The 22,720-nt window shown below is 38.4% G+C and overlaps 1 protein-coding gene across 6 annotated transcripts in view; it reads right to left on the bottom strand.

Moving 5' to 3' along the window:
• Nucleotides 1-3,480: 3,480 nt before the first annotated feature.
• Nucleotides 3,481-22,720, bottom strand: part of GAS2 (growth arrest specific 2) — a 119,533-nt gene continuing 100,293 nt past the window's right edge. For 5 of the 6 annotated variants that reach the window (XM_082845173.1, XM_082845171.1, XM_082845175.1 and 2 more), the window contains one exon: nucleotides 3,481-4,663. In XM_082845173.1, coding sequence (XP_082701299.1) covers nucleotides 4,445-4,663 — 219 coding nt within the window. In that variant the 3' untranslated portion in view covers nucleotides 3,481-4,444. The remainder of the gene's footprint in view (nucleotides 4,664-22,720) is intronic. The other variant, XR_014326399.1, reaches the window with a different exon arrangement.

Raw genomic sequence — 22,720 nt, 5'->3', positions numbered from 1 at the left:
CAATACAACTCTACCTCAAGAAACAAGAAAAATCTCAAATAAATAATCTAACCTCACACCTAAAGGAACGAGAGAAAGAAGAACAAACAAAACCCAAAGTTAGTAGAAGGAAAGAAATCATAAAGATTAGATCAGAAATAAATGAAATAGAAACAAAGAAAACAATAGCAAAGGTCAATAAAACTAAAAGCTGGTTCTTTGGGAAGATATACAAAATTGATAAACCTTTAGCCAGACTCATCAAGAAAAATAGGGAGAGGATTCAAATCAATAAAATTAGAAACGAAAAAGAAGTTACAACAGACTCCGCAGAAATACAAAGCATCCTAAGAGACTACTACAAGCAACTCTATGCCAATAAAATGGACAACCTGGAAGAAATGGACAAATTTTTAGAAAGGTATAACCTTCCAACACTGAACCAGGAAGAAATAGAAAATATGAACTGACCAATTACAAGTAATGAAACTGAAACTGTGACCTAAAAATCTTCCAACGAAGTCCAGGACCAGATGGCTTCACAGGTGAATTCTATCAAACATTTAGAAAAGAGCTAACACACGACCTTCTCAAATGCTTCTAAAAAATTGCAGAGGAAAGAACACTCCCATACCATTCTATGAGGCCACCATCACCCTGACACCAAAACCAGACAAAGATACTACAAAAAAGAAAGAAAATTACAGACCAATATCACTGATGAACAAAGATGCAAAAATCCTCAACAAAATACTAGCAAACAGAATCTAACAACACATTAAAAGGATCATACACCATGATCAAGTGGGATTTATTCCAGGGATGCAAGGATTCTTCAATATATGCAAATCAATCAGTGTGATACACCATATTAACAAATTGAAAAATAAAAACCATATGATCATCTCGATAGATGCAGAAAATGCTTTTGACAAAATTCAGCACCCACTTATGATAAAAACTCTCCAGAAAGTGGGCATAGAGAGAACGTACCTCAACATACTAAAAGCCATATATGACAAACCCACAGCAAACATCATTCTCAATGGTGAAAAAATGAAAGCATTTCCTTTAAGATAAGGAACAACACAGGATGTCCACTCTCGCCACTATTTTTCAACATAGTTTTGGAAGTCCTAGTCATGGCAATCAAAGAAGAAAAAGAAATAAAAGGAATACAAATTGGAAAAGAAGAAGTAAAACTGTCACTGTTTGCAGGTGACATGATACTATACATGGAGAATCCTAAAGATGACACCAGGAAACTACTAGAGCTAATCAATGAATTTGGTAAAGTAGCAGGATACAAAATTAATGCACAGAAATTTCTTGCATTCCTATACACTAACATCAAACAATCAGAAAGAGAAATTAAGGAAACAATCCCATTCACCATTGCAACAAAAAGAATAAAATACCAAGGAACAAACCTACCTAAGGAGGTAAAAGACCTGTACTCAGAAAACTATAAGATATTGATGAAAGAAATCAAAGATGATATCAACAGATGGAGAGATATACCATGTTCTTGGATTGGAAGAATCAATATTGTGAAAATGACTATACTACCCAAAGCAATCTACAGATTCAATGTAATCCCTATCAAACTACCAATGGTATTTTTCACAGAACTAGAACAAAGAATCTTAAAATTTCTATGGAGACACAAAAGACTCTGAATAGCCAAAGCAACCTTGAGGGTAAAAAACAGCTGGAAGAATCAGACTCCCTGACTTTAGACTATACTACAAAGATAAGTCATCATGACAATATGGTACCAGCATAAAAACAGAAATATAGATCAATGGAACAGGATAGAAAGCCCAGAGATAAACCTATGCACCTTTGGTCAACTAATCTATGACAAAGGAGGCAAGGACATACAATGGAGAAAGACAGTCTCTTCAATAAGTGGTGATGGAAAACTGGACAGCTACATGTAAAAGAATGAAATTTGAACACTCCTTAACACCATACACAAAAATAAACTCAAAATGGATTAAACACCTAAATGTAAGACTGGATACTATTAAACTCTTAGAGGAAAACATAGTAAGAACACTCCTTGACATAAATCACAGCAAGATCCTTTTTGACCCACCTCCTAGGGTAATGGAAATAAAAACAAAAATAAACAAATGGGACCTAATGAAACTTAAAAGCTTTTGCACAGCAAAGGAAACTATAAACAAGACGAAAAGACAACCAACAGAATGGGAGAAATTATTTGCAAACGAATCAACGGACAAAGGATTAACCTCCTAAATGTATAAACAGCTGATGCAGCTCAATATTAAAAAAACAAACAACCTAATCAAAAAATGGGCGGAAGACCTAAACAGACATTTCTCCAAAGAAGACATATAGATGACCAAGAGACACACGAAAATCAGCTCAACATCACTAATTATTAGAGAAATGCAAATCAAAACTACAATGAGGTATCACCTGACACCAGTTAGAATGGGCATCATCAGAAAATCTACAAACAACAAATGCTGGAGAGGGTGTGGAGAAAAGGGAACACTCTTGCACTGTTGGTGGGAATGTAAATTGATACAGCCACTATGGAGAACAGTATGGAGGTTCCTTAAAAAACTAAAAATAGAATTACCATATGATCCAGCAATCCCACTACTGGGCATATACCCTGAGAAAACCATAATTCAGAAAGACACATGCACTCCAATGTTCATTGCAGGGCTGTTTACAATAGCTAGGTCATGGAAGCAATCTAAGTGCCCATCGACAGACGAATGGATAAAGAAGATGTAGTGCATATATACAATGGAATATTACTCAGCCATAAAAAGGAAAGATATTGGGTCATTTGTAGAGACGTGGATGGACCTAGAGACTGTCATACAGAGTGCAGGAAGTCAGAAAAACAAATATTGTATATTAACGCATATATGTGGAACGTAGAAAAATGGTACAGATGAACCGGTTTGCAGGGCAGAAACTGAGACACAGATGTAGAAAACAAATGTATGGACACCAAGGGGGGAAAGTGGCGGGTGGTGGTGGTGGGGGTGTGATGAATTGGGAGGTTGGGATTGACATGTATACACTGAGGTGTATAAAATTGATGACTAATAAGAACCTGCTGTATAAAAACAATAAATAAAATTCAATAAATACCAAAAGCAAAAAAAAAAAGGTTGTGTCTGCTTTGATTAAATCATTCATGTGACAAACTGAAATACTTCCTCCCTGACTTTCTGGAGCAAGAAAGGTGGATTTTGTCTTTGTTGAAAAATGAGGAAATGACAAATTAATTTCACCTATACTTTTTATTTCAGGGCAGCCCTTAAAGTACTGTTTATGATAAAACGTAGACTCTCTGCTAAGGAAAACAAACACCAGCACCACTCAGCTATCCAAAGTGAAGAAGTGCTAGGTAACCATAATTTGACTCTTCCTTTAACTCCCAGGGGACGTTGCCATTTGAATATGATCTTTATTTCAGAATGAAGCATTGATATAGAGACAGGTAAAATTTTTTAACATCTTTTTAATTCTTCAATCAGTGAGGACAATATTTTGCTGTTTATGGGTACAAAACAGCCCTGTCCTAGGTATACAAGGGTATACATAAGTCTGTAACATTATTAGCTACAGTGAAATCACTTTACTAGACAGCACAGCAAAGTTGGATTAACTAAAGATATAATAAGAAAATGCTTTGAAATAACATGAAGTCAATGGACATTTGACTGTACAATTTACTCTTTCAAAATATAAACGTATGTCAGCTTATGTGTGTGAATTACACTCAGTCTCAACACAGCCACGTGTCTAGGAATGTGTAAACAACTCATAAGCCATTCTCTAAGGGGTGCAGTGAAAACTTCCAAAAGTGCCCCAGGTGTTTGTTCAGAGATAAGGGATAAACTTTAAGGCATTCTTCCAAGTGAATGTAAACTTTTCTGAAGTGGCCTTTCCAGTAACGTATTACTGTCGTAGATACACTGTACTTTAATTTATAGTGCTGTTGGATATTTTTAGTAGCACATCATCACACTAATTGTCACTTTTAAAAAATCAGCTTAAAAATCCTGCAATTATAAAAAATGTCTGGGGTGTTGTTATTCTGTACACATTAGGCAGGCACTTTCTGTTGACTTAACTGTAAATCCTATTTTCTTCTAATAATTTTTATCTTTAGCTAGAATTATATTGCTAGTATTGTGTTCTAAATACCATGTTCACATATTGAGAAACAATGATTTGCCTACAATTTGTCTAATTTAAATCTGAGTTGATAATTTCTTTTAATAGGTCATTTTCTACAGAAGTGTTCAAAATAAATAGTGCTACTCTTTGAGCATGTTTCAACATGATGACGTCTTTCTATCTGTTATGTCTTTTTCCAAAGTAATTTTCAGAGCATGTGAACTAAACTGACTACTGGAGATGTGGATACAGGCCATTATGAGAGTCCCCTTGTAGTGACCAACTAGTTTCATTTAATTTCCTTCTTTCCCTTATAATTGGCAGAGACCACCAGGTAATTATCTGGATTCATGTCCTTGAGGGTTGGAGATTTGCTCTGGATGGGGGATGTCTTGCCATCCACACGGGAGATCTGCAGCATCCGGCAGGGGTCGTGTTTCAACAAATACCCTGCAAAAGTTTCCCAACCTCCTCCCACACGGACCATGACATGCTTGTTGTGCAGCATCTGGAATGAAAAGAGAGCAAAAGAGTTAAATTCTGAGAATTCTTGCAGTATCTCAAATCAGCTTCCAGCTCTAGCGTTATTGTTTTCTGTTTTGTTTTTCAAGCCCCTATTGTCCTTCCACTTCTTGCACAGTGTCTGAGTTAGCATACAGTTTATGAGAGAAGCTTTGTTTTTCCCATGCAAGTGGATCATGCATGGTACATATCCCCAGGATCCTGCTTTGCCCTGCTGTGGGAATCAGGGTGTAGGTACAATCCCTTGCTTGGTTCAGCGAGTCTAGAGGCTCCTTGCTGACACTGACACCTGATTTTGCATCACAGCCTCATCATTGCCCAATTTCCTGCTTGCTGCCTCAGATCAGAGCTCTGTTCTCCCCACTGGGTTATTCCCCTCTGAACCAGGACTTAAAAGACCATGGAAATGCCTGCTATGGAATATAGCTTTTTTTAATTGAAGTATAGTTGATTTACAATATTGTTAGTTTCAGGTGTGCAGCAAAGTGATTCGTTTATACATATATATGTATATATATTCTTTTCTTTTCAATTCTATCCCATTATAGTTTATTACAAGATACTGAGTGTAGTCCCTGTGCTATACAGTAAATCCTTGTTGTTTATCTATTTTTGGAATATAAAGTTAATAATCACACAAATACTCAATGCAAAATAGAATTGAAAATGCACTCAGAAAAATTGAAATCTTCCCTAGTCACTGTCTGAGGCTTTCAAGGAAAGATATTATGGAATGGCCAAACATTTATGTTGTCTTTACTCTCATTCTTCTTAATTATGATAGAATACTTCTTTAGAAACAAAACAAAAACAAAACCCTTACCTTCAGGGCCATGAACCATCTAGAGCTCCAGGGTTAACAAGGCTACAGATTGAAAAGGTGAAGAATATGTGGTTCTTCCTATCTAGTAAAAACATGTCCGAGTTGTGGAGGATTGGCACAGGGAGCCAAAGATTTGATCTTGGCTTCTTTCAAATATCACAAAATGTAAGAATAAGGGGGAATGTCGCACCTTCACCAAAGACCTCTCCCCTGCCCGAAATACGATGAACACAGAGTGGCAATGTAATCTTGGGAAGGGAATATAGGTTTGGGAGGGGTTTGGTAAGTACTTTTCATGGTAGAGCCTATGAAATCTCTGAATTTCTCTCACTCTGTGTTACCTTCAGATCTGGATTTTTTTGACTCCTATCCAGTGGGGGAAGACTTTGCCCTTAGCTGTTGAGATTCTGATGAAAGTTTTGGATTCTCTTTCTGTATGCCTGTACCCACAAAATATTGCATATATATTTAGGGCTTTCACAGACTCCCCAAAATCCATCCATAGGCTCAAGGTATGAAATCCTGAAACATGGGGTTGACATAAGGCAGTTTTCAAAATCAAATATCGTGGAAAGTAATAAAAATGTGCTGAATAACAATAAAATTATTAGACTCATGAGAATTAAGTGTAACTATACTGGTTATTCTCACTTAGAATATTAGAATTTTAGAATAGAAAGGATCTGGGGAAACATTTTCTAACAAGAAGGCTTCAAACTTATTTTAGCACCAGCACCTACTCATTAAATAAAATCTCAGTGGGAACCCATGAAATATAAAGCATATAAGAGGAGTCAGGATTTAGCTTATAACCATTCTGCCTCCCCAGGTCCGCCAGTGGTCCCATGTTCCTGTTGTTTAGGATGGAGATACTGAGGCCCAGATCTTTAATATGATTTCCTGACTCCCAGTCTAGTACTCTTCCCACAACGGTTCCTCCTTATAAAATCCATCAAGGCTTTTATAATTTTACGGGCCTATTTTCATTGCCACAAGTTCCTGGGTGTGCCTCTACTTCCTGTTTTCAAAACTTGGGAGTTACTGGGACAAAAACTGCAAAGGCCAGGGTCAAAATAGCACTTTGACCCTTTCTCCCATTGTTCCAAGAGCACTGCTTTTGCCTATTGTTGAAGTTCTGGTACCTCCTAGCCCTGTAAATTACATTTAAGAATTGTCTCTAAACGTCCTTGGTATGAATGTCCCTGGCAGAATGCCCAAGTTCTCTTGACTGTAAGCAGGCTGTTTCAACCAGAAAGAACCGCCAGCCAGAAGAGTCTTTAAACAATTAGTGAACTCTGGGAAACAGTGACAGAAATGCTTTTCAGCCTGGAGTATATGATCATGAAGGTAAAAACTCTGCTTGCGGATTCTTTAATGAATCCATAGGACAATGCAAAGTGGATTCAACATGAGACAGAGTCATTCTGAATGTGAGTAACATAGGAATTAAATTTCTGCTCATCTCGTCTTCCAGAATCTTCCTATAGCTAATCAGCAACGTATAACTTCCCAAAGAAAGCCAATGGTCAAACTGGACAAGTTTCAAGCATGGGATTAAGGTATCAGAGCTACAGGTATTCCTATAGCCTGATTGCAGAGATTTAAATTCCATGCCTTTTCTTAGAACATGCTCAGTCTCAAGAAAAAAAAAGGAAGAAACGAATGCCAACCTCATGTCCATGACCAAAATCCCTATTGTTTAACCTAAAAGCAAATCAACCTGCTATAAACTAAATTGCTCTCAACCCTTCCTTCCCTTCACAGCATTTACCGTGTCAAACTCCAACCTTGGATTAAGTGTATAATCTTCTTCCTAAATCAGGGCTGAGCTGCTGAGCTCTTCGGGAAGAACTCCTTCCACCTCAGAGATTAGTGACATTAGACCAAGTGCAATTAATTGAGCCTTTTATTTTTTGTTTTGATCAGTCCCATTTCTTATTCCTCTCTATTATTCTCAAGTACACTACCCATTTCATCCTCATCAGTCTACCATGACTTCATCTTTGTCAGGCATGGCTTCCTCTCTCTTGGTACCTCCACCGGCTAATTCACTCCAACCTATATTTATCCTTTACCCTGCCTTTCTTGTCACATAAATAAGTCCTTCTGTTCAAGGTCAAGTCCTCCCCCCCCCACCCCCGCCCCGTCCTAATCCCCATTTCCGCTCATGAAGAACCCAGCTACATCAAACGTCTCATCCCTCTTCTCTCTCTTTCCAATTTAGTGTATAATGGTCCTTACCCTTTAGGAAATAAACATATCCAAGCCCCTCCCACTCTTGTGCAAAGAAAACTCTTCTTCTTTCATCCCAGTCTACTTTGCTCTCATACCTTCTCCTTACACCTGAGCTTCCTGACAGTTAAGTTTACACTCAATGTTTTCACTTCTAATTTCCTATTTACTGTCCAACCAACAGTAGGCATTGCTTCTGCTTAACTGACTGCATGAGAAAGAAAACCAGATGACTTCTAGAATTATCAAATCCAGTGGACTGTCCCTAATCCTTGTCTTCTTTGATCATTCAATAAGGCATCTGATAGTACTGACACTCCTTCCTTGAAACTCCCTACTCTTTTACTCTCCATGACAAGACTCTCTTTCCTGGATGTCCTGATACTTACCTGAGGGTTCTCTCTCTGCTTCCTTCACAAGTTGTATTTCTTCTACTTATTTTTAAGTTTTGCTTTTCCAGAGGATTCTGAAGTTATCTGTCCTTTCTCTACTGCTTTTCTCAGTCTAACCACTCTCTATTTGCAACCTCATGGTTTTCACTGCCATCTACTTTTGCGTCCCCAAACTATAACTCTAGCCCTTGTTTCTTCCTGGAGCTTCCAAATGCAAAGGCAACCTGCCCTTTTCCTTCCACTAGGGCCCCACAGGTCTTTCATCATAGGGTTGGTGACATGAGCAACCTCCGTACCTAGTCAGATACCAAAAACATTCATTTCCCACTAAATGTTTCTCAGGATTTTTGCTACCATTGCCACCACTTAGTTCAGGAATTCATCTTTCCCTGGTCTATTGTAGAGGGCTCACTGCCTCCAGGCTTGCTGTGTCCAATCCATTTAGTAAACTGCCACCAAATGGAATTCCATAAGTGCAAGTGTGATGGTGTCCTGCCTAAATACTCTCACGACCTCCCTCTCTCCTGTAGGGTGAGTCACTTTATTTGCATATGTTACTCTCCGTGACCACTCCTGCCAGCCTCATCCCTTCCCTGAGCCCTGGGACCCATGAATACTTGTAGTTCTATATTCCCAGATAACATACTCTTTCTTTTATGCTTTTTGCACATTTGCCCCTAAATGTGGAACGTCCTTTCTGTTCTTCCCTCCCTGCTCACCAGGACCATAAACATTTCCCCAATTCAAACATCACCTCCACCTGAAAAAATCTTCCAGGGTCATACCCCTCATGGATAAGGGAATCCTTCCTTGACATGTGCTGTTTAGTTTACACATGATTTCACTGCTTTGCTCATTCTACCGAATTGTAACTATTAATTTACCTGTATGCCCCTTTTAATAATATGGAGCTCTCTGAAAAGAGTGATGATGTACCTCTCATGTTTGGACTCTCACATATGTGATCTCAGAACAGTGTCAATAGTGTAACCATATAGTACTCCTTTTCATGTATCTTTCCATACTACTTACTTTGCCTAATGTAAGATATCAGTATCAGTATTACTCCCATTTTATAGATAGTAAAACTGATGCTCTTAGAAGAACTGATGCTCTTAAACAACTTGTGCAAGATCACACAACAAATCAGTGGCAGAACTGGGACAAGAATCCTTTTGTTTTTGTCTATTATACCATATCCACTTATTCTGTAAAGCTCCTAGATTTAGATTTTCATACCTGCTTAGTTACTTACAAGTGATAATTTAGCACAGGCAAGGAATTATCAATGTCAGAAATAGTTATAAGTTGCTTAAGCAGATTAAATGCTCACATAAAATGATTTATAGTTTTATGTCCTAATAAACTTTAAATAAATAGTGCATTTAATTTAAGAAGGTTATCCTCTAAGTGGCCCTAATTATTTCAGAAATAAATATGTGTCAAGTACAGGTAATACAATAAAATATATTTATAGGTATCTGTTGGCATAAGGAGAGCTGGGCTTTGATTCTCTGTTCAGTGTGCATTTTACAGTTCCTTTATTTTTAATGCTTCACAATGTTGAACAATTTTGTGTTCTCCATTCCAAAAGATAACTCGTTTTGGCTAATAGGGCTAATATATATGTGAATTGAGTATTCAGTGTAGTTTTCTATGTTGTTTGTTGCATTTTTCTCTTTTTAAAATATCTTTATTGGAGTATAATTGCTTTACAATGTGGTGTTAGTTTCTGCTGCACAACAAAGTGAATCAGCTATGTGTATACATATATCCCCATCTCCCCTCCATCTTGAGCCTCCCTCCCACCCTCCCTATCCCACCTGTCTAGGTCATCACAAAGCATCAAGCTGATCTCCCTGTGCTAGTTGCACTTCTCTTGAGTAAAGAAAAATAAGTTAGAGTTGCTACAAATATTCCCCAACACTGCACATTGCAAAGCAGTAGTTTTTGCATATTAGGCTTATTCTAACATTGCTATTTTCTACAGTTGACCTCATTCCTCACCATGCCCCTGATTCTAACAAAGGGAAAAAGATTCTTTACCAATTTAGCAATATTTCTTAATGCTGAAGGGGAAAAGAACAAAATAACAAAAATCTTGTCTCAACATTTCTCCCAAAGGCCTTAATGAAGTTTCATAAGCAGATCTGGGTTATTGTAAACATTTTTTTTTTTGATGTCTATGAGTGACATACATACTTTGCCCAGGGAAAAGAATCAGTAGGTCTCAAAGTTATGTTTTTTAATAATTTCTTCTAATAATGGGAAAAAGAACTCCCATTCTTACCAAGGGCATTTTGATTTCTGCCTTTGTTCTATTATGATATTTGACTACGTGTTGTTTTCTTAGTAGGTCTCTTCTCTTGTGCCAGCAAAAGGGAAACTTTTTTCTTAGTTGACACAGAGTCATAATATTAGAGCACCTACTATGTGCCAGATAATCTACAAATATGCCTTCTTGAATTAAGGAGGATAAAAAAATTGAGGTCATTGGCAATGCTGTCATTTCACAGATGTACAAACTGGCAGACACAGGGTCACACAGGGGGTTCCCAGAGCCAGGCTAGAAATCACACCTCCTTTACTCCCAATCTAGTACATGGCCTTACAATTGAACAGCTATACTCTTCCAAAAATTATTATTCTAAAAATGAATCCAATCTTGAAAGGTGGATGAATCACTTAATATATTAACCCAGTAGGGGTTTATAACATGTCAGATAAGTCTTTTGATTTACTGGATTCAGTGCACATCTTGTCAGGCTACACTATGTTTACCTAAAGCCCACTTTCTAGTACCACCTTTCAATCTTATTTTCCTAACATAGTAAGGTAACAAACTATCCCATAAACAACAAATTCTGTAACTCATCCAGATGCTTAATTTAAAGAAACAAATGGGTTGAAAGGAAATAAGTTAATTCTCTTATATCAACTTACAACATAATGGAAAATCCAAAACGTTGTAGAAATGATTAATCAATAGCTTCCTACAAATGCTGAGATCACTGCGGTATCAGGGGGTCTAGTGGTCTGGCTCTTATGATGTGTGATAACAGGACTTCAGGAAGAAGATTTTTTTTCCTTTCTAATTATTGGAGAGACAGACTGCAATCACATTATGTGCAGTTGTCAAGAACTTAAAGCAAGAAAAAATATGTATTTTTCTTCTTCTTGGGCACATTAATCAGAATTAAGTCGACTCACTTTTTGTTGACAAGGTAGAGCTGATATTTATGTATGGATCACAGAAAATCATATGTTTTACTAAATGAAAAAAATGGTCACATAAGAGAGCCAGGAAATATTATGGATTTACTGGTAATGTATTTGGTTTTTAAGGTGACCAGGTTGTATAAATTTATATTATACAAACAAAAAACAAGCAAAATACCACCAACAAAAATAACTAACTAACAGGAAATGTCTTTTAGGTATGCAGAATTTAAAGTTAAATGCTTTAGGTCCATATCTGATAGCTTTATTTTATTAATTCCCCAGCACAGATCTGCTTGCATGTTCACATCTGTCCTAAATCATAATTCCTATGAAATGCTTCAGGTGTCGCCACCTTCTCAGCAAAACACTGACACATCTCTTCCATTCTGATTTGAGTCTTTTGCCGGTGAACTTGAAAATGCAGGGAAGCAGGAGTGTCTCTCAAGTGCTCTGAATACAAATGTCATTAGACCCGGAGGATGTGAAAGCTTTCCAGCAGGATGCCCTCATCATCTCTCACACTTCACTAATCCACCCTCCACTCCAGTGCCAGAGTGATCTTTGAAAAAGGAAAATCTGATCAGGCTACTGCCTTGTAGTGGACCTGTGAGTGGTTCTCCATTGTCTGCAGTGTTCCTCAGCCATTTTTAGTTCCAGTCCATCTGAGGAATATGACTCTTTCTCATCAGAACAAAAGCCCATGGCAAAGATTCTGGGAAAGCAAGGGTGTGAGCGTGCGAGCATGCATGGGTATGTGTGCTTGTGCGTGTAGGGATGGGGCAGGATCTGCATCTCTAGGGTGGGCAGAAGAACACATCATTTGAGGAAACAATTTGCCAGTGTTTCTGATATCCCTTCCCCTACCTCTGTCCCTCTCCTGCCCCCATGAGAACAACCACCCTGAGGCACCAAGCACTTCACAGTCCAGTTCCTTTCCCACCTTCTTTCTCATTATGCCTTAATGATCACATACTGTTGTGCAGGTTGCACACTGCACAACTATGCGCTATACTGTGGCCCTACCTTTCTGTACCCATGACCACCTTCCAAATTATTTACCCAACAAATATTCTGAACTCCTTAGAATCCCCTGAAAGTTTCATCCCTTTCTACATGCAGAGAATTGTTCCATATTCAACAGGTGAAGTAAAGTGAGTCTCTTCCATTGGCCATTCAACAAATATTTGTTGAGTGCCAGACAAGATTATTCCTTGCTAAATTTTATGCCCTGAGGGCCTAGGGCAGTGAAAAGTACATAATAGGCACTCAATAAATGCTCGTTACATGGATGAATGAACAATGTTAACACCTACTAATGCTCCACCCAGGTATCACTGCCTATATGGAATATTTTTGCACTCTCTGACATTTAGATTACCTTCTTTGGACCTTGAGATTTTCCTGCACAGACCTCAAGCAAAGCACCTACAATACTTTGTTGCCTTATTTCTTGTCCATCTTTCTGACCTCTCTAAAGGGTACCTGGCAACTATTACCATATGTGCTATGTAAAACATCACATATGGAAAGATAAGAAAAAAGAAAAGATGAAATGCTTTGTCTTTAGAAGGAAGAGTCTAAAAAAAAAAAAAACCAGGATGTGAATGATAATCTACATCAAATATTGTTTAAAGAATTCCTTTGAGAGAGACAGATTTTGGGTCAGAGAAGGAAGCTTTAACAGGGATCATATTTAAAAGGGGGAGATCGTATTGAGAATCAATAGAGCAATGGACAGAAGAGAGAGAAAGGAGAAGGGGAAAGAAGGAGAGGAGAGAAGAAGAAAGCGTCCTGAATGAATCCAAAAGTAAGTATATTATTCTCTTCGTTATCTCCCTTCACAAATTCTCATAGCACCAGGAATGCATATTTTTTAAAAATATAGTTCACTATAGTAACAAATCACTTGATAAAAATTTCAACCCCTCCTCTTTCTCTTTCAATGCTTAAGTGTTTGGGGCCACTCTCATTAAGCCCTTCCCCACTTAACTGACCACAGTGGCTCATATTTCTGCCCAATCTGTGAACTGCTCTCCACCTGAGCCATCCTTCTAAGAGGCAACCATCTCTGACACGGACTGAGGAGAGGAGACAACCCACCTAAATTTAGATCAGTTTGGCTTCCTGGGACATCATATGTTTCCAACCCTGCTCTCTGTATGCTTTTACAAGCCCTCATAACTTGAGTGAAAATATTGTTTTTAGAATGCAGTCATCCAGAGAAAGAGTGTTAAATTAATTTATAGGACAACAGACTCTGTCATCTGTTATATTGAAATGGCATACGCTGAAAATTGGGCAACTGGGAATTCAGCTCTCTGCCTAAGGTACCCTGACACCTGGAGGAGTAAGATGGCAGGTGTTCAATCACTAGTTGAAAGGCTGAAACCTGCATTTTCAAGATATGTGTTGAGGTCGCCTGTGAATAGGGCAGCGGAGGCTCTGTTAACCACAGGTGACATAGGAAGGCTCGTTTTTGTCAAAGGTTGGGGATTCATCTCAACATCTCTAGCTACTTGAAATTATAAACGGTTAAATACTACCCAAATAAACAAGCTTCTGGAATTATTGTTTACAAAGAATTTTTCATGTTTATTGTCTCATTTTTATCTACCTAACCATCCTTTTGTTTATCACGCCCTTTTCCTAAATAATGCTTCAGAGATTTGAACTACAGTCACCAGAGCAGAAGCTACCATCTGTTTTGTCTTTACCAGACTGCCCAGGTATGGTTAACACTAACTAGCTGTACAACCCTAAGACACTTATTGAATCTCTCTGTGCTTCAGTTTCTCATCTGTAAAATGATTATAGAGTTTTTTGGATAAAGATATTAATATGTGCAAGCATTTAGCCACGTTGCCCGGGGCATGATACTCAATAGCAACCTGCCGTTATCATAATTATTATTAAAAGAATAATACTGTTATTGTGATAATGATGATAAGCTTCTTATGGATTTTATTTCAGTTACTTCTGTAGCAACTCTAAGTGGCTTGCATTATTATCGACATTTACAGATGACAAAATGATAGCTCAGAAAGGTGAAGTAAATTGCCCAAAGTCACTTAGCTAGGAAGTGACAAAGTTTAGATTTGAACTTGAGTTTCTCTGACCTTGAAGGCAATACTCAGTACCCCTTAACTATACATTCTAAAGGGGCTTCACCAGGAGTCATGGTTGCCCGAGTTCTTACCTAGACTCTTCCCACGGACAAACCTCTTTTCTTTAGGAATAGGTGTTGTCAATTTATGATGTCTCCATTTATGATCCTATCGCCCAGCTCTCAATGTACCCAGACCCAGAACATAAAGGAACTTAATACATGCTTGGAAGGATTTGTTTAAATTTGAACCTGATTGTTTAACCCATACAAAAATACTGAAAATTAGGTATACCCAGAGTGCTTTGCCCTGGGCCCCATACTCTGAAAGGAAACTGTAGAGCAGAAATCTCTGACAGCCTGCAAAATACTTTCACTTAAATCATTTCATTTTGTTATCACACCTGCTTAGTGGTTTGGCTGGTTAATATTTGTTTCCATTGCACAAATGGGGAAAAAGAGGTTAGGTGGGTAGCTCATGAACACACAGCAAGAACACAGACCTAGTCTCCTGATTCCCAGTTTTGTGATTTGCTGTCTTCAGTAATAAATTACAGCAGGGGGAATGTAATCCTCGAACCCTCATTTGAAGGGTGAACTGTTGCAGTGTCCTAATGATGAGAGCCAATCCTCCAGCATGAGCAGGGCCTTGAATCAGAAACCTTCTGGCTGTTGAGGCTGGCCAGAAAAATATTCCTGGCCTGCTTTTGTTGTTTCCCTCTGGAGGGGTAAAAAGTTTAATTTCCAGGCTCAATGTAGACAAATGACTCTCAGTAGCTTCTTTCTGGAAGCAAACATGAGAAGAGCAGCTAGCAGACGAATGTAACCATTGACTGGTAAAAAGTTCCCTTTGCATCTGCCTTGAAATATGTGCAGGAGCCCTTACTGCCAACTGTCTGTCAGTTCTCATCTCCTCGTTATGTAAGGTCTCCATTTTCCCAGTTCTGCACCAAAGGAAATGAAGAAGCCTTGGCCGCAATCTAATTACCAGTCCACGGCAACATTTCAGACAGGGAAGGCAAAGTTACCATAAATATTTAATAGAATACTCAGCATAGTGAAAGCAGCGAGCTGGAAAATGATGGTGCCGGAAAGGGAACAGTTGTCTAGAGGAAGGATTTGTAGCTGGTATATACCCAACTGAAACTAGAATTCATCTACCCCAAAGATGCAACATCTATTCAGGAAGGGGAGCTGAGCTCCAAGAGGCAATGAAAGCCCAACCCTTCCACTAATCAAACAGGGCCATGTTTGTCTGACTCAATCTGAACTCCATTCTCTTCTATGTACTGATAACAAAACCCAACAGACTGGAATCAGTACTGGGAGAGCCAAAGGTTAACATTGCCAAAGGTGGCAATTCAGGTCCTGAAAAGTAACAACAGTGTCTGGAATCCAGACACTGGAAAAATTACTGCTTTGCCCCTGTTTTTAATGTATCTTTAGTATATTGGTAGACCCATTAAAGTGGAAAACCAAGTATTACTAAATATATTCAGAACTTTTATATTGACAAAATATTTGAAAACCTGAGTCTCCTTTTTCTCAAAGCCCCATTCAAATGAAAGGCAAGGAATAAAGATGTTATAAAGCTACCAGGGCAAAGAGAAATTAAGAGGATATAACAGTAGACAAAAAAGGCCAAACACAGTTTTAGAAGATGGAAAAAAGATAAATGAGTCATAACTGACTGAAGGTAGAGAGAGCTGAAACTAAAAACTTGAAATGACAGCTGATGAAGTGAAGCAAGTCAGATCAGGCCTTGAAACTACAGGAAACTCAGGTTTTAAAGTCGTCAGGTACTTCCATCAGGTAAGGAGAGAAATATAGCTGAAAAAAAAGAGAAATGGCTGAAAATCAGTATAAGGATCAGTTAGCCCCCAGATTTTTACTGCACCCCACTCCAGAGTTGCTATGCCTGTGACTATCTCCATGGTACCAATGACCACATCATCACAGCAGGAGACTGAAGGTTTCTCTTTGTAGAAATTGAATCAGAGATGCTCCAGACTAGGGCTCAGGAACAGGATGAAAAGATGGACAGATACATGATAAAGCAAGTCCAGCAAAGTGTTCATTGTAGAACCAGATGGTAGTTCTATGGGTATTGACTTCTCTCTGAAATATTTTCACAATAAGGTGTTAGAGGAAAAATTCATCCCAAATCCAAATCCAATCTGTTCTCACCGTCTCCACTGCTATCTCCCTCATCCCAAGGTTCCTTCGTCTCACCTGGATTTACCACAATAACCTCCCAACTGTTTTTCCTGCTCCTGTTCTGCCCCTCGGTACACTCTCAACAGAGAAACTAGAGGGATCTTGTTCAAACAGAAGTTACCTTGGGTCACAGCTCCACTCGAAACACTGCCTGGCTTCCCATTACACCGGGAACACACTACAGGGTCCTTCCAACAGCCTCCAAGTTCCTCCGTGACCTGAACTCCTGTTACTTCTCTGACTTTATGCGCTACCACGGGGCCCTTCATATGCTCTGATGCAGCCACATTGGCCTCCTTGCTATTTCTCAGACACTCCAGGGCTACTCCAGGCACATTCTTGACTTGGTGTTCCTTCTGTCTAGAAAACATTTCCCCTAGACAACTGGAGCGCTAACTCTGCACCTCTTTCATGCCCTTGCTAATCTCTCATCTCCTCAGTAAGCTGACCTTAACGACTCTTAAAACTGCAGTCTCCGCTCCCGGCACTCCCAGCCTACCTTACCCTGCTCTACTTTTCCTTTCCCACTCCAACACAAAACTTATCACTTCTAGCAAGCTCTATAATTTACATATTTATTATATTTATGGTTTAGACAGTAGAATCCGTCCCAACTAGGGTTGCCAGATTTATCATATAAAAATACAGGGCACCCAGTTCAGTCTGAATTTCAAATAAGCAACAAACACTCTCTCAGTATAAGTATGTCCCCTGCAATATTTAAAACAAACTCATTCTAAAAGGTATCTGTTGTTTATCTGAAATTCAACTGTAATTGAGCATCCTGTATTTAATCTGACGACCCTACACACACACACACGCACACTCACAGGAGTATAAGGTCCTCAAGGGGGCCAGGGATCATCTGTTTTGTTCTCTGATATATCCTCAACTCCCAGAACACGGCATGTTTCAGAGTATATGTTGAATAAATATATGTTGGGTGAATGAATGATTACATTTTCTCAGGTGCGCTCTAAGAATACAAGGGAGTAATCCCCAGAAGACACGTGATGCAGGAAATAGGGAATCCACCATCAAAGCAAGTTTAAAAAACATCAAAGCAAGTTAAAAAAAAAAGTGTCAGATGACACTGTGAGGCCAATCTGGGGGAGGAGGACACATGTGGAGAGGCCAGAAATGAAACCAACAGATGAACTGGTGCTTCTGCCTGTGACATGATCATTGTGATGGGCTTCACAGTTCTTTCAGGGGATCTGCTAGGGGTTCTTAGTCATACTTAGGACCAAAAACAAGACATTATTGACTTCAAGGAAAATAAAAATGGTTACAAAAAATAAAAGTAATCATGGCACACTACAATATTTACATGACCATTATAAAGTAAATACTGACTACAGTACTGATTTGACCAACATTGTGGTACCACCAATGATGCTCGGCAAATAGGAGGAAGGCAAGTGTATGTGTGTTGGGGGGTTAGGCGGAAGCCTCAGACTGCTAAATTGTCATCTTCCTGCTCTTGCTACCTTGGGTTTATAAGCAGACCATAGAAAACGTCTAAACTTTAGAAACTAAGGAAGAACAGCATGATTACATAACTTAGAAATTTGGAGACAAATGAAAGAAGAAACAGCTTCCAGAGGTGAAACTAGCTGCCTCTAGGGAAAATTTGGGAGAAGAAGAATGGAAAAGGGTAGAAAGGGAAGGGGCAGGTTTGCTGTTTTTGAACATAAATCTTACAGCACCACTTTATTAACTATATATATATATTTACAAAAATTAAAATTTAATTTAAAACCCTCAGTTTTGCTACTTAAGGAAACAAAATTAAAAGGGGAAAAATAGAATTTCTAAAACATCAACATAGAAAACATATTTTATTATCCACAAAATTATATTATTGCTATAAAAACTTTATTCTTCTTTTGCAAACTCGCTGGCAGGCTCTCATACACTTCACTATATAAGGATGCAATGTTACCTGAAATTACTACACATTTAATGATGAATCTTTTTTCCTCTTTGACATACTTCAGGAGTAGTAGATAATGGAAGAGTATTCAGACCTGAGTTCCAACCTGGCTACCTAATCTCAAATGTTTACTAACATTTTATTAAGACTTTTTGGTTTACAAAATCCTTTATACCACCATTTTGTTTGATCCTCTAATGTTACTTTAAAAGTTAATTTCATATTATACCTATTTGGATTTCTCCCAACATTAAACAAAAACATCACAATTTCCTCAGATAAGATGGCTACATGAACTTAGGAGGGCAAAGCTTTGCTACTTGCATTGTTTCCTTATAGTTTGTTTTATCCTCCCCTGTTCTTTCTGACTCTTGAACAATTATAAGTCTACAATTAAAGCCTTAGCATTTCTTTTCCAGAAACTTTCCTTCCAAGATCACGCTTCCTGGTTCTTCCTATTTCTCCCTCCATGCTAATTAAATGCCAGTCACTGCTTTCCTTGTAAACCTCATTGTCTCCAAAAACCTTCTCTGAGGCACAAAGTATTGCTTTTCCTTTCAGTTTTTCATGCTATTAAAACAGTTCAAGAGCATAGAAGAAGAATATACACCAATCTCACTTACCAATATATACGTAAAAATATTACTTTTGCATATGGCTTTTAAAAAAATCTTTATCTTCCACACAGTTACTCTTTGCTACATCTTTTAAATAGATTGTACTATTCTGAACTCAAAAATTTTTCTTTATTGAATACTCTATTTCCAGCCTTCATTTTCCAATATGAGGAGGTGAAGTTTGGAGCTCACTTTCAAATTATTCAGTCTTCCTAAAGACCAAGTGCAGAACAATTAAACAATTCATCACTGACTGTGTCTACCCACCCTTGCTTCAGGGACTGGTCATATGTTCACTTATAAATGAGCCTACTGTTCCATGGGGCCACCCAGAGGTTCCCATAGGGAGGATGACACACACTCTCTTGATAAAAGCCACACCTAACTAATACCCTAGGAAACGATCACCTGAAACTGCTCAAATTCACCATTTTCAGACAAGAACTTCCAAAGCTTGCATATTGATTTTCTTTGCTCTTAAATTCACTTTTGTCTCCAAGAATTCAGGTATCTCTTTGTCCAAGTTTCCATGAACGTTTTCAGCAGTCTATCTTTTCTTTTTATGTTTCCATAATTTTATATTTCTATTCTCTCATTTCTGTAATTTTACTCATTATTTTTTAAAGTCTTTCGTACATGCATGCATGTGTGTGTGTGAGAGGTGTGTGTACAGGTATGTTATAGCAATAAAAGTTAGAGCAATAATTTTTATAAATGTATCCCAGCTGATATAAATATATATACATCCATCCCCATTACCATGTCTTTTCTTCCTTCAACTATTGTTGGAGGGATGTTGTTTGTCTAACTAGGGCCTGGCTGGAGCAATGGAAGACTTTCTTTCTGGTTTAGTCCATCTGTCTTAAATAATGTGAATTTTCTCATCACAAAATCCACAGAACCATTCCTCAGTCATGTGGGTTCCACTTCATTTTCTCTCCTCAACAACCCACTGCACATGATGACATGTTTCTGTTTACACAAGTGTCCTCACATATTTCAGGAACCTACCTGCACAGCTATACCTCTTCATGTCAATGAGAAATCGTGGTTTTTCTGATAAACACTTTCCTGTGTCCTTTTATTCCAAGTCAAATTATGATGTTGAAGGAGCAGCAATGCCCACTCCTCAGTGACAAATCTAGTCTGTACTTCCTAGTGCTTTGTTTCCAATTCAGCTAAGCCTCTGGTAATGTGTGTGTTAATATAAGGGCCTCAGATACAGACTCTGTCCCTAGCTTGCTAATAAAAATGTCACCACTGTAGACAGGTTGAGGCCATCCCCTTATCTGCAGTGTAGGTCTACAAGAGGGAAAGCCACCAATGATGTAAGTCGCTCTGATTCTGCTCTTTCCTTCTTCAGTCTTAAATGTCCTCTTTTGTTTGTTCTAATAACTTTTAAGGCCACTCAAAGTTCTTTTCTGTCACTTTGTGATTCATGCCCCCTAGCATCTAACCAGCTTATGTTGCAAGATCAAAACCAAAAATTTTATAATTAATGTTAGAGTCACATCAGTGGCCTTCAGAAATGGATACTCCATATTTTGCCCATTAAATAGTTATTAAAAGCATGACTGTCTGAGATCTTGAAGACTTCAGCACTGAGGCCTACAAGCTGAGATGTACTTTCCATCTACATCAGCCTGGCAGTGGTCTTTGAAGTGTGACATCTTCACCTAATGCCCTCCTCTCCGTGCTTTGCCTAATTTTCCATTTAGAGAGCTCTCCCTGCCCTCTATACCTTTATAAGCTCTTTGTGCAATTTCATAAAACTCCATTAACCAGTCTCAGCACATTCACCATCTATTCATTCTTAACTCTCAAGTCTACCACCCTTTCTTCCCTGTCTCTCCCATATCCTAAGAGGTCTTCAGGAAGGTATTTAATCTTGCCTGACTTATCTTTTTTTTCTTTCCATTTTGAGCCTATTTGATCCTTTTATTCTAACATAATTTAAATTATCTCCCACATAGCTTTGTCAAGCTTATGCTGATAAAGGTTTGCAAAGGATGTTATGAAAGAATCTTAGAGATACCTTCAGCTTAGTCTTGAGGGGCAAGAGTTCTTGAGAATATTTCTTGGAGGAAATGATCTGAGTCTCAAAGAGAAGTAGGATTTCACTGGATAAAGAAGGGCTAGAAGGGCATCCCGGGTTGGGGGATAAGCACATGCAGAGGGACAGAAATATAAAGCAGCACAATCTGAACATAACACCAAGTAGTTCACTGCTACCATGGCTAAAATGTGAGAGGGATGAGGAGAGACTGTTAGGAGATGCAGCTAGTGAGGTAAAGAGTGTCAAGAATAAGATGACCCTCATGGAAGCAACCTACATGCCCATCGACAGACGAATGGATAAAGAAGATGTGGTACATATATACAATAGAATATTACTCAGCCATAAAAAGGAACGAAATTGTAGAGATGTGGATGGACCTAGAGACTGTCATACAGAGTGAAGTAAGTTAGAAAGAGAAAAACAAATATCGTATATTAATGCATATATGTGGAACCTAGAAAAATGGTACAGATGAACTGGTTTGCTGGGCAGAAATAGAGACACAGATGTAGAGAACAAATGTATGGACACCAAGGGGGGAAGTGGTGGGTGGTGGTGGTGGTGGTGGGATGAATTGGGAGATTGGGATTGACAGGTATACACTAACATGTATAAAATACATAACTAATAAGAACCTGCTGTATAATAAATTAATAAAATTAAATTAAAAAAAGAATAAGATGACCTTGAATTCTGTACACATGGGACAGGGAGGGCCACTCATGGGTTTAAAGCAAGGGATTGGCATTGCAAGATTTCTATTGCTCAAAGATCGCCAGCAGATCCATAAAAAAGTCAAAGCTTGAAGGAAGAGAGATTGGATAAGAGGTTTTTACAGTATTTAGGAAAGAGGTGAAATGACTGAGACTTGGATTGAGGTGAAGAGAAAGGGACAACTCGACTGATCTTGCTGCTGCTTTCTCACCTTCGAGTAACTTCATAAGTTATCTCTTCCATCCTTGGACCTTTATTTTGATTTATAAGAGACAACATAAAATTATGAGCATTATGTTTCAACTCCTAATCTTGAAATCCCTTGAAAGCCTGGGGTTAGGACACCAGGAGGTCATGGGATTTCAGGATTTGAAAGGGTTTATTCTTGGGAATGAGCTAGAAGAAACCTCAATGAGGAGTAAAGGAAGCTTTGGGGAATGTCTCAGAGAACATGGCTTTGGACAGGGGACGAGCAGTACAGACTCAAAACAAGACAGATAGCTGATAAGCCAGCCCACACTAAGAAGTTAAGACGTTGCCAAGCTCAATAGGCTTTAATTTCTGATATCTCTCAAATCAGTTCCATACTTTCTTACTTCTATCAACCATTATCAGATTTTTGTTCTCTCTTTGAACAAACAATAATTGCTTTCAGTTTCTCTGCCCTTCTTCTCAGGGCCACCGTACACACTGCTATGGGACTGAACTTACTGTGTACTGAGAAATCT

The sequence above is a fragment of the Leucopleurus acutus genome, assembly GCF_964270905.1.
Source record: "Leucopleurus acutus genome assembly, chromosome: 8".
NCBI classification, from domain to species: Eukaryota; Metazoa; Chordata; class Mammalia; order Artiodactyla; family Delphinidae; genus Leucopleurus; species Leucopleurus acutus.
Note: the sequence above shows the minus strand (reverse complement) of the source record. Positions and strands in the feature narration are given on the sequence as shown.